This window comes from Barbus barbus (genome assembly GCF_936440315.1).
Source record: "Barbus barbus genome assembly, chromosome: 23".
Taxonomy (NCBI): Eukaryota; Metazoa; Chordata; class Actinopteri; order Cypriniformes; family Cyprinidae; genus Barbus; species Barbus barbus.
Window position 1 is genome coordinate 21,016,502 of NC_136751.1, and position 13,591 is coordinate 21,030,092.

General features: G+C 40.9%; 1 protein-coding gene across 2 annotated transcripts in view; it reads right to left on the reverse strand.

Annotated features, from left to right (window-relative positions):
• LOC306843246 (zinc finger protein 423-like) overlaps positions 1-7,785 on the reverse strand; it is a 158,141-nt gene extending 150,356 nt beyond the window's left edge. The window contains exon 1 of one of the 2 annotated variants that reach the window (XM_079374610.1): positions 6,899-7,785. In XM_079374610.1, coding sequence (XP_079230736.1) covers positions 6,899-6,938 — 40 coding nt within the window. In that variant the 5' untranslated portion in view covers positions 6,939-7,785. The remainder of the gene's footprint in view (positions 1-6,898) is intronic. The other variant, XM_079374609.1, reaches the window with a different exon arrangement.
• Between the last annotated feature and the right edge of the window lie 5,806 nt (positions 7,786-13,591).

Consider the following 13,591-nt stretch of genomic DNA (forward strand, 5'->3'; position numbering starts at 1 on the left):
TTCTAAGTATTACTCCATAAACAATATAATACATTAGGCCTAAGATTTAAGATACAAAAGTATATCCCATCATTTACAATGTGTTAGTTTGAAAACGCAATTTACCTGCATTGCGCAAACCCACTAGACTTTAATTTACTTGCATGACTCACTGCAACACTCAGTTTTAATACACTATGATTTTGTTCACCACTTATATCATGACCAGAAAATAATTTAAAATATGACTGGCACCATGGAATGTTTAGCTTACTCACCAAAGCCCATTTTTGCTTGCATTCAACACTTACAATTATATATATATATATATCAAGTTTGTTTGCATGTTTTATATAAACAAATTATATATATTTATTTTTCAAAGTTTATATCTTTATATAAAAATAATGATACAATATCAATTTATTTCAAAATTAATTTTTCTAACCTTGAGCTTGTACAGTCATGCAGAAGGGTGAGAAGTGAGGTGAGATGAGGTGAACGGAGAGAAGTCGGAGAGGAGAGCGTAATAATCACTCTTTGCCTCATTCAGTTCCTCTGGGAACTTCTTGAATACAGGAGCAGCCCTCCAAAAAAGCACACATGCTAAGTGAACTGCACACAATGGAAAAACCTGACTTTTAACCAACAAATGAACACATCGTAGAAGAACGGCTGTTTTGTAAATGTCATTATTCCGCTTTTTCATGTCTCCCCTCCCCTTTATTCTCCCTTTGTGAGCGTATGTGTGTGCAAGCGCTCTCGAACGAAGAGCGACTTTAATTGTTTCTTCAGTATAGACCCGCTGTTTGCACGGGTTATTATCCCCGACTTTGCGGAAGGGGGGGGGGGGACTTGCTGTTTGACGGGGAATTAAACGAAGAAAAATAAGGAAAAACACGTCTGACTCCAGGATCAAGGGCTCGTCTTTCTCTGGAGTCAGGCGGGCTAGCAGAACCAAGGGTCTTTTACAATGAGGGGCTAATTCTTTGTAAGCCAAAAAGGCTTCTATGCTAGGTTCCAGACTAGCCTCAGGATAAAGCGAAGAAGCTTCACGCCTTAAAATCAATTTATCAAGGCATTACTAACCCAACTCAGAGAGCCGTGGTTTGCACACATAATCTGCCCGTGATGAAACAGCAGACTGACAAGCGCCGCTTTGCTATCATTAGCCATGTCTGTATTTTTAAAACTAGTTACTTTAATTGATAAGTGAAGGGTCAGAGTCGTCTTTTATCTTTCTGCCAAATCAATTATGCCTCTTTATTCGCCAACGTAATTGTCTAGAAGATCTGAAACAAGGTACTGCCAGACATTCTGACACTGGATGAACTCTGCAAATTACTCAAAAGTTTTGTTTTGCAGAGTCAAACTCCATCTGTGTTTGAAAGGGCAAGGCTGCTCAACTCTGTAAGCGTATCTTTGTTTTAGCGGTTTTGTTCTTGCTGCTAGAAAACTTTTTTAGGCCTTGTGTAATCGATGGGTTCAGCTCTAGAGAGAGCCACAAGCGTTCAAGAGATTTCTCAGTGCGTGGGCACATGCATGCACACACACACACACAGAGAAACATTTCACCTCCGGCTATACCAGTCCTTCACTGGTCTAGGACGGCTCCCTGAGCGTTCTGCCATGGGAGACCAGTTGACCTGGTGAAGGGTCAGAGGGGACTCTGGGGGGCACAGCAGGGGTCAAACCAGCACCAGCACTCCTCATTAATGACCTCTGCAGCCCTTCAATCACCACCCCCAAAAAGCTCAGACCAGGGCCTGAAGCCTGTCCAGCAGGGAGACAGGCCAATAAATATATGCATCAGCCAGGTGTAGAGAGTGGGCTTAATTGCCCCCTTTCCTTATGTTTAATGTACAGCTCAGCGAGACGGGGCAGGGTCGTAGAGCAGCCACCCGGAGAGGAGAAAGAGTAGAAAAAGAGTGTTAATGCATCTTTGAATATCAGGAAAAGTCAATTACACACAGACAAACACTTCTAACTTTTGACATAAACTACCATTCAAAAGTTTGAGGTCAGTGAAGTATCTTTTGCTCAACAAAGCTACATTTAATAATCAAAAATACAGGAAAAAACAGAAATATTCTGAAATATTTTTTCTATTTTAATATGTTTGAAAATGTAATTTATTCCTGTGATCGCAAAGCTGAATTTTCAACAAGTCTTCAGTGCCACTGATTTAGCCTTCATAAATGATTCTAATATGCTGCTCAAGAAACATTCTTATTATTATCAATGTAAAAAAAAAATTGTGCTGCTTAACATTTCTGAGGAACATTTTTCAGGATTCTTTGATTAATAAAAAGTTTAAAAAGAACAGCATTTATCTGAAATAGAAATCTTAACATTATAAATATCTTTACTGCCATTTTTCCATTTAATGCATCCTCATTGAATAAAATCTTACTTAAAATCTTACTGACCCCAAATTTTTTAACAGTAGTAGCCCACTCCCCACCTCGTAACATCGACAGTCTGACAGACCCAAATTATAAAACGAGCCTTACGGTATGAAACATCACTCAAATTCCTATTCTAGGTCACCAAACTTAATTTTCTAAATGTAAAAGAATACTTCCAAGACATACCGCGACGTGCTTTCTAGACAAAAGTCTACGCCGTTCTCTGCGGACTAGGTGAAAATGGCTGCCATGTTTAATCTACATGGGTACGAGCATCTTTGAGAGACTCTTTCTCTGTGCGTTGTTCCACCACGTTTTAATCTGCCCTCTGCAGCAGCCCAATCCGGGTTCCAGAGCTCAGCATCTTAGAACGGCCGCGATCCTCCGGGAAGGCCTGACAGGGGAGCCTTGGCTGGCAGGCTTGGTGGGGAAGGAAGAGGGGGGCACAGGGAATGCCAACCACACAAACAGAATTAATAACAGCGGGCGTCAGAGTGACGCCTTCTCTTTAGAAGTGAAGCGTGGCATGGAGCGGGTCCGCAGCGAGCACCGGTTCCGGGCCACTGAGCCCAGGCCTTCTGATAAAGCGTGTGGCTAAGCCGGTACAATGGCAAAGCCTACGAATGAGCTCTTACATTAAGACAGATTCTTCCCCACAAAACTAGCAGGCAGGCTGCTGATAAGGAGTTGTCATTGGCAGACACACTGCCCACCGGGGAGAAACCCACATCCAAACCCACCCGCCTTTTCCTCCCATCACAGACCAGATGAATTACGACATGATCTCCACACCAATAGAGGTCACTGCTTCGAGATATGAAAAGGTATAACGATTTGACTTGAAAAGAAAGTTAAAGAGCGGAAGAAAAGCGTGCCTCTTAATATCATGATACCAGTCGCACCAACACGCAAAGAAAGCCATTAAAAAAGACCTCAGCTGCTGTCAAACTGTGCGCAATTATGTTTTTTTCCTGTTTCTGATTTAATACTTTTAGAGTTGTTTAACTAATTGTTCATGCTGTGAAGTCAATGAAAACAAAAAAAGCAAGTGCATAAAAATCAATTTTGTGGTTCATCTCCCATTACCTCAAAATCACACCCTCTAACAGTCAACCAACACACACACACAATTAATTCTACACTCTTCACATAGACAGTCTAGAACTGAAACAAATGCTTTCTCAATTTCAGATTAATACTGTCATTTCTTAAAAAAAGCTATAAATAAAAAAATACAAAAAGCACTAAAAGAATGTTTAAACACATAATTAGGAAAACATTTAACAAAAATGTTTCAGGCACTACAACAGAAAAGTGAATGGAAATATTAACTTAAAATAAATTCAATCTATTATTCTCAATGAACCTTCATTTGAAAATGTGCAACAGATGCAATAGAGTGATTAGGTATACAAAAAAATTGGAAACAGCACACCAATCAAAGCACAAAATGAAAAACACAAATGCAGATGCATAAGGACACTGGGGATTCTCGTTCCCGGATCTCTTCGTTTGCGGCTCTGCAGCCCTATGGTAACTCACTTCAGCATTTTACAACAGCCCACTGACCAATGAAACTTCTGCGCTGTTGCCAAAAGTCTAGGTGACAATAAAAAAGCCATTTAATGTTAAAACCAGATGGTGCCCAAAAGGGAGGAAAGTAAAAATATGAGATCTGTACCGCTACATAAACAGACAAAAAATATCAACAAAACAGCATATTACAGCTGCATTGCCTCTTTTCTTAATATGTAACACAGCTCCCCCAGAAAAAAAAGTGCAAGGATAAGTGTAAGTGAATCACACAACAGAAAATCTCAGCAGTGTTCTTTAAAGACCGAAAAATCTGCAACTTCAAACCTCACTTCAGAAATCTACAAAATTACATTCCACATTATTTTCTATCTAGAAGTCCCTGCAAAAACAACTCGCTGTTGTGTTTTGCATCTATGTATGAAAATCCCTTCCTTCCCACAGTCCCTCAGTTGTTGAAATGCACGTCTGAAAATTTACATTCAAAACAGCGAGTAATTACCCAATTCCCTATCGAAACCCTTGCTAAAGGATACGTATTCTGCAGGAAGAGCGAAATGCATTCCTGAAAGACATTTCAACATGTGAACCAGGTACAAACTCATCCACATACCTATGTACCCAAAAAGACCCTGGTATCAGTGGGCCGAGGGGGGAATAATGTCATTAGATTTCATTCTCAGCAAGCTTCAGATGAGTATTACTCAAATGTTTTCTCCCTTTCGTGGAATAAAATGTCCAATTTGATTCGACTGACTGTAAACAACACTGAAAAAATTTAAATAAGTGCCCTCACTGTCTCCCTTCTTGTCGTGTGCATTCATCCCCCTCTTAATGTCCTGCAAATGAAGGGGATTTATTAATGTGTAATTAAGTAATAATCATCGCTACATAATGCATGAAACACTCATGGGGACGGTGGAGATATGAAACAGGAATGCCACAGCCGAGCACTCAGTGCATAGACACACATTAAAAAGGGATTAATTGAGAGAAATAATATTTTGATAAGCGCAGCTCCCTCTCCCCCTCTGACGAACACTGGCTGTCTTTTTCCTCTCGAAATAATCTCTCTCTCGCTCTTGCGTGCGCGAGTAACACTGGCAATCACAGTTTCTAATGTAATATGATGTGAGAGCATGACTTCCTTTACTGGAAAATAATCCCCGGTCTAACGTGACAACGGGCAACGCTTTTTTGATGAACCCCCCTCTCATATGTTTTCTACAGCTACAACACCTGCAGATTTGAAGATATCAAAGCAGAAATTAATGACAAACAAGCTTAACCTCTGGAAGAGCGAGCCAATACACTAGACACCGGGACAGAAAAAAACATGAATGATTTTGTGCTTACCACACTCAAATATATTGTTGGTGCCCTTCTAATCTCCGAGCATAGCAATCAAAGCTAAAGGTGCTGGGCTGAGATAGGGACAGAGCGAGCCTTGCTTACATATTTAATTGGCCTCTGATTGACGTGCATCGCTGAGTCAATACAATCACTGTTTACCCACCAAGCCTCTGTGCTGCAGCAGGCCAATGCATACTCGATAGAAAACTGCAACAGTATTTGTTGCAATACAACAAAACATTTGATTTGCAATTGCCTTGAAAAAAAAAACAGAACAAACAAAAAACATAATTAGTTAATGAATGGGGGAGAAAAAAAGAGGATGCATAATTATTTGCATAATATTTCATAATCACTTCTCGCATGTGAAAAATAAAAGCTGGTCAAAATAAAAAAATATATGTTATTGATTACAGGGTCAAAAAAAGGCTCTCTCTCCTAAACAACTCAACAACATTGTTTAGGATTGATCTGCACCCAGCTGGCTCTGTCAATGTTAAATATCTATGACAATAACCGATTCTTAACACGTTGTATTTACAGTTCAACCGCCATGAATATTATCCACTTACACTCTAGGTAAACTTACAACCATTTTTTTCACTCTTGATGAACCTCTGCAGATTGCGGCCGTTAATTAAAACAAAAAACTGGTTATTATTTGGGGGAGGGGGTACTAATATGGGCCACATGGCCACCCGAAAGCCCATCTGGTTTCTATTGGGGTGAGGGTGCCAAGTGATATCTCAACCGGCAGCACAATATCTGCCGCACATTGCTGATGGACAAGACAAAATAGCAGCAGGCCTTATTGCTCCTAAATTCACCTGCCTGTGAGTGTTGAGTCTTGTAGGAGGGGCGTGAATGAGATGAGACTGTGTGTGACTGATTCTGCCATGTCAAACTCACAACCGGGAATAAATTTGAGACAATAAACAGCAAAGAGTGGGGAAAAACACCAAACAGAGATCTATAGAGAATCAAATTCCATTCACAATACTACTACAGACTGAGAGGGGGGTTTCTAAATTGAGTAGCAAAAACATCTCAGAATATTTAGGATTTCCACAAAGAGGAAAAATTGGAATACACTTATTTAAAGGTCTATTTTATGAGCAGTAGCAGTATTATTAATAAAAAAATATATTATTCTTACGTTTAAAAACTTAAACACAAATAAATATTTTTTTTAAAGAAAAATATATAAAATTAAATAATTTAACAAAACATTATATAATAATACTTCTGAGTATAAAGTGATGTTGTTTAATTACAAAAGTAAATATGATTTAATAAAATTGTTTAAATATTAATAATAATAATAATTATAATAAATAACCTAAAATCAACTCAAGCACCATTTACAGGTACAGCACCTTTCCTATAAGAGATAACTTGCACTGTCACCCACAAGACCTGGTGGCACCTGGCATCAAAATGAAAGTGCTCCATTTCTTCATGATCTTCCGATGTCAAAAATCCTCCATAAAGTCTCTGAACATAATGTCACTATTGAAAGCAAACACATTAAATCGATGAATTTCACAATCCCCGCCACTTTTACCCATGAAATCTCATTGGTCATGTGAGTTGTTCCCTCTCGTATACCAACATAAAACGCTTACCTTTAACGGAGCGCGGTTTGGCCTGCTTGCGTCTAGACATCTCCGTGTTAACAACAATATTTTACTTTCTTTAACGGGTATCTTGTCCTCTCCGAGAAATATTGACAGGTCACGCGCTGATACTTGGGAGATTTCTTCACTTTGCCTGTTGCAATGCGGCAACTTCAGTCTCGCTGGTCCAGAAGCGTTCAAAGGAAGAGAGAGTACGGCAATGGAAACTGATATTCCAATGATTGAACTTCTCCAACCTGTAGATTTAAGAATAACTTGCGGCTTTTCCCGAGTTCGAGAATCGAACGCTCTTTTGTTCCTCCGTAGCGGCAGACGCTGACGGCGGAGCGGGCACGCGCGCTCAGAGTTTGAAGAAGCGGAGCGTGCCCAAATTACACCTGATCAGTGGCGAGAGGTGCCAATACTTGCCGATAATGTGCTAAAGCCACTTCGACGGTGTTTCGGAATTGATTCGCAATGTTTTTCCTCCTTTTTGCAGTTGTCGCAACTGTCTCTTTTCGTTGTGATCCCGCCGAACCGCCCTGCTTCGCTGTTATTTTTCCGAAGGTGCCACTCTCAATGGCATTTTACGCAGCATTTTTACCTGTGGGGATTTTTCTTCTTCTTGTTTATCGTCCTAAAAGCCGTAAATATTTCTAGTCGCTAGCCTCTCTCTCCCTTTTTCTTTGTCCTGACTCTGGTCTTCCCTCCGCCTCCCGATCCGACTGCTGGCGGGGCTGCAGCGCAGACACACATAATAAAGCCAGGCTTGGCTGGAAATGTAGCCGTGTCCCAGCAGGAGGATGTGAGAGTAGGGTCCCGGCGGGGGAGCGCTCTGATCCCGCAGGGAGCTCCGCACAGCCTGGGTTGAGCAGACAGAGAGAGCCAACAGCACCAAACCATGGTCAGCCATGGAAACTACAGCTTAACTCGGAGCACGGATCGGGGCCAAAACACGGAGCTTCGAGGAAACTCTGCAGCGTGCAAGAAAAAAGACGGACTGGATTCGCTTTTTGCGCTCCTTGTACTGGTGCCATCGTCTCGGGTTTACTCCAGCCTTTAACTGGCGATTGTATACGATGACATTTTGACTATTTGGGGGGTTTGTTTTGAGCATTTATCATTTCTACGTCGCCTTTGCAACACGTTTATCTGCTTTTAATCGGATAAGATTTAGGATTTAAAGGGATAGTTCAGCACAGCCAAAAATAAAAAAAAAAGAGTGTCATCAATTACTCACCCTCACGTTGTTCCAAATCCGTTTGACTTTCTTCTGCTCAACAAAAAAGATGTAGGGCTGTATTGTAAGGTCTGACAGTCTGTCACCACTCACTTTCATTGCATCCTTTTCCCCCCATACAATGAAAGTGAATGAGAAAAAGAAAGTTTTACAGGTTTGAATCAACAACAGGGTGAGTAAACAGATCAGATTTGTCATTTCTCTTTGTCGGAGTTAAAAAAAAAAAAAAAGTGTTTAGCCTTTGCAACATCAAGTGCATGCATTTTATTTTCGAAAAAGATCTGCATATGCAAATAATGTTTGATATTATCAGATGTGTTGTTTTATTTTCATTGGTATTATGGGATATGTTTTAATTAACTTTTAACCCCTTTTCCTAGGATCCTTGTTGCGTTCTTTTTGGCAGGATTAGACCTTTTCGACAGTATTTTTAGTCCCCACTGCGTCTGTCTGGCCGTCTGCTTGTGCTACCAAAGCGCAGTCGCAAAAAGAGGATCATTTGTGCAAAAATCAACCTAAGAAATGGTCAAAATCACACGCGGTGCGCCAGAGCTGCTCGGCCGTTGTCATGGATAACATGGTGGGCACCCTGTCTTGGTCAGCAGGACGTCCTGCAGATTGAGCCGGGCACCCCGCGGAGGCATGGAGCGGCCTTTAAAATTGACCCCCCCATGGAGGACTGGGGCCCCTCTTGTCTCGTCTGAGCGCACGCCTGGAGACCGCTTTTAAATGTGCTTCTGGTGTCCCAGAGAGAGAGGCCACTGGCATGAAGGGGCGAAAGCTCACCACAGTGGTCCCTTTTTCTCTGATAAATTCAAAGGAGGAAAATAGCCCACATTACAAGCTCCTTAAGGGTCAAGGACAGCCGAGACATGAATGGTTTGAAAGAGTGGCATTGCAAAATCACATAGCACACGATTACACCCTCTGTCATCTTTTTACGGATTTGCATTTTTCTTGTGCCACAATGAACAGTTCAGAATAAGACTTACAAGACATGTGGATGAAATTAATTAAGACGCTGGAGAAAAAGAGGTGTGAACTGCAAATGCGGTGGTCCTGTTTGGAATAGACGCCGTTGCTATTTTAGGACAATCTTAATGAGTGGCAAATAATTTTTTGAGCTTGGATGACTGCATGCGATTTGAAAAATATTGAACGTTTAGAAGAGGAAGAAAATCTCTCACTGGACATTATAAGGAAGGAGGCATTTGCAACACATCATTTCACTGCTAACTGAATTCAAATGGCTTCAGTATTGGCTAGTATTTTCCTTCACGCAGCAGGGACGGTGGTAGATTGATGCCCTTACATTATTCATGCGACAGTTATTCAAAATTTAGCAATAACTCAACAGCGTTTTGTCCTTTCTCTCATCCGACTCCTCTCTCACCGTACCTAGGTATGCTGCTATTCTTATGCGACTATCATCCATTGGACAGTGCGGACCCAGAAAGCACCCTTAAACACTCCCCCATTGTACTGTCACAAGCCTGGAGAGTTCATGTTATATTTATGTTGCCTACAGCGTATTCTCTCTGTTCTGTTCTGTTCTGTTCAGCTGAACTCACGCCAACTCCTCCAGGTCCCCCCTCCACAGACAATGTTACATCTCATTGGCTTTGCCCTAGATAGGCTATTTTTGTATGAAATAATTAGACATAACTGATTTAAATACTGCAAAGCCAACACTCTTTTGTCTCGTTAACAAAGTACAGGAGAGGCGCACGCTCGCGGTGTCACTTCTGTCAATCCGTACGAGGAGGTTTAAAATACAAATGCGTTTCCAGCTAATGGATCTGAAGCAGAGCCCAAAAAATTAGTCATTTTATTAGCTTCCTTCGATTCGGGTTTTACTTTCTGGACCGAGCTGCGGTGACCTGACCTGATAGAATCTATTATGAAAGCAAAAAATGTCAGGAAAGCATTGCCAGAAGCTTTTAATTGTCTCAACGTGTACCTCAGCAAAATATAGGATTGCTAAAATATGCCGCTGTACAGCACTAATTGTCCATATAAGGACAGCGCGGCGCTTAAAACACCACGTTTCGTTTGTTATAGTGACCCCGGACCCAGACAGCCGTGCTGATGCTGAGTGCACATGGGCACACGAGGGAGAGGTGGAGAGCAGGAACGCAGATTGGGGCTGACCGCTCGGCTGCACTTTAATGTACCCTCTACTTCATCAGTCCTGATTAGCCACCATAAAAATCCAGATTGAACATTACATTTTTACTGCTGATTGTCTTCCAAACACTCTCAGGTGTTGGCGTGTTAAATGCCAGGGTGTGCATCTGTCCTCGCATCCCATTAGCTTGCTGCAGTGAGACGTCTGACTTGAAAAAGGGGGACCCTCTTCAGAAACGAAAGCAATGCAGAACAAATTTCAGGCTTTTAGGCTTACCGCGTCTTGTGCCAAAACCTCAATAACAAGCCCCCCTCCAGCCCCCGTTTCCCTGGCTCTTGCCCCAGACTTACACAAAGAAACACCAGCTTTATGGACTTAGGGCATTAAAGCATAAAAAACAGCGGACGGAGAACAGGTTCAGAACACATGGTGCCAAACGCGGGGTTCGATCATGTCAGATCGCACAGGCTATGCGCTTTAACGCTCCCAATTCTTAGGTACACGGCCGTGTTTTCAAAAGGGCACATGAAAGGGCTTAGCGAGAGAGAGATGAGCAACGGCGGCGAGGAGGCCGGCGCTCCAGCAAAAATGCTTTTCTGATGAGCTGCAACAATGCACTCACTCCCACGACATCAGCTCTCTGTTGGGAGTCTCCTCCTAATTTCCTCCATCCATAATAAAAAGAGCTACATTAAACAGTGCCATTAGTGCCAGCAATTTGTTTTATTCTCCACAGAAAGAGAAATGTTATCTGTGGCGGACAAACTTAACCCAATTAAAACTCATTGTGTATGGGGGCCTTGCTGGGTCTTCAGCTGATGCCTAGGAACGAGGGCAGAGGAAGCCAACTTTGGGGAGGGAGAGGGGAAAAAGAGAACGGTTGGAACACGTCTGGAGAATTAGGGAAAGTAGGAGAGAGACAAATGTGCTTTCAGGAAAAAAGACGGGAAGAGAAATTATGTTTTCGTACGCTTTCCCCCACATCAAATCCCTCCCAAGATGGTTTGATAGAGGAATACTGCGCAAAATGTACACTCAAAACAAAAACGCACAGTTAATTCTGCACTTAAACAAATAGCCGAAGGATTAGAGTGAAGGTAAAACCTTTCCATCAAATAAAAAAAAAAGGGAGGAACTGCGTACAAAGCCACACGTTCTGAGACTCTCGCTCATACCCTCACATTTTTGCTGTTAATTGTTGTGATAACACCTCTCGATTACAGGGGTTTAATTATCAACATGTTTGGCTGTTAGACCGAGTACCTGGCACAGATCCTGGTGAAGGGCTCAAGGTTTCTAATGAAGATCTCACTCACAGCAGCATACAGGAGCTCAGTGTGGTGCTGTCTTAACAAAGAAGCATATCGCGTTTAGAGACGACCTGGGTATCTGTGAATTCTAACACAATAATGCCAAGAATATTCATAGTGATACATTTTGATTGATATCCAGTTGTGCCGGAATGGCAAGTGTGTGTCTCTGTGGGGAAAAAAGTGATTCTGTGTGATTGCGGAATTGTAACAGTAACTGAATTGCATGTTGTGGGACACAAATGAGGCATGCCTTTGCCTCTGTAACAGCGAAAGCTGGTTTCACTCCGTTTGACTGGTAATCCTTCCATCTCCTATTGCATTTATCAGCTTTAGTGGAGCCGTTTTTTGCTCACTTACCCAAAAAAAGCCCAATCAACACCTCCCAGCTGGTGAAATGAAGCAGAACCGGGCCTCCATTACTTTGAGACGTGATGGATACTTCACAGCTGCGGTCGAATGTCTGTGATCAGAGAGTGGAGAGACAAACATCTGTAAAACATGCCCTACTAAAGACACACATTTGCTGACAATGTTTGGCATTAGGATTTACATGCAGTGTATACTGTATACACACATGACTGTACAGATGCATCCACAACTAGTTTTGTTCTCACGCAAGGCCTAAGAAACATTTATGTGAATTCTTAGCAATTTGAAGGAGACTGAGGACAAGAATCAGTCCATGTATTTTGTGAGAGTTGCTTTGAAAAGTGACAATAAAATGTTGTGTGGCATTAAAATATACCATTTAAAACAGGGGCATTAATTCTCTTGAGTAACTGTTCTACCGTGATTATGTCTTTAAAATATCTAGTCTTGTATCAATATTTGGTTTGTGATTTACATTTATCTATATTTGTCCCCAAACACAAACATTATGTCGTCTGAAAGCAATCTCGTCCAAACTGGAGGATGTGGGCAATCTAACACTTCACAAATACAGATTCCTATTATTATGAAATTGCACAAGGAACAGTAGCTACACTCTGCAAGCCTTCGACTTCTCTCCCAATGGTTTATATTATTTTGCGTGAGAAAATTATCTTTACTGTTATTGAGGAAAAGTACATTCACGCTAGCAATGTGTTCCAGAAAACAATTTGTAGGGTTCGTTCTGTATTTAAATCGTATTAAATGCTGCATTTCAGTGTTTCCTCTTTTCAAATAAAATATAACCAAATCTAATCTGAGAAGAAAATGTCTGTAATAGAAAAGCAATGGATGTTTTGAGGTTTGATAAGCAGAAGGCCCATAAATGAAACATTGAACGTATGTTCCGTAGGTCTACAGCGCTCTCTAGTGGTTAAAATGAGTTTACACTCAGATTAGCGTCGTGTCTCGTAGATTGTTGCTGTTTCATTTTCGCAATGTTAAACATTTATATTAAATTGTGACATTATCAAGACTCTACCCTTATTTAAAATGACAGTTCACCTAGAAATTCTGTCATTATACTCACCCTCATGTTTCAAAGCTGTATTTCTGCTTTCCTAGGCGAAATACAAGGAAAAGTTAGCCAAAATGTCCTTTTTTATATAGCATTGTATTGTTTCTAAAAGACGTTCTACTAAAATATTTCCATAAAAAAAAAAAAAACGTATTTTTCCTCTGTCCATTTATTTTGACTATGAAAGCCGATCCATAAGAAAAAAAATCATGGTTTGGTAATTTATAATTCTGGGGGAATAATAATAATAATAATGGCATAAAAAGGTAGACATTTAAACGAAAAATAGTCATTATCGTGTAAAGTGTTGAAACTATAATAAGTCAATCGTGACATCTCATAATTATGATTTACCCAGGGATCATTTTTTCCCTTCTTATGTGGCAGAAATGGACTTTCATAGTTTACCTACATTTCTGGCCCTGTTTAGATTTATAAAGTTATTTATTTTTTCCAAACCAAATTACTCCATTTTCATGTTATGTCTCAAGTAGCATTAAATTTGTGATGTTGGGATAAAGAGGAGTCTTTCATTTCCATCCACCAATTGTTAAAAGGAGTTCATAAGCAGAGT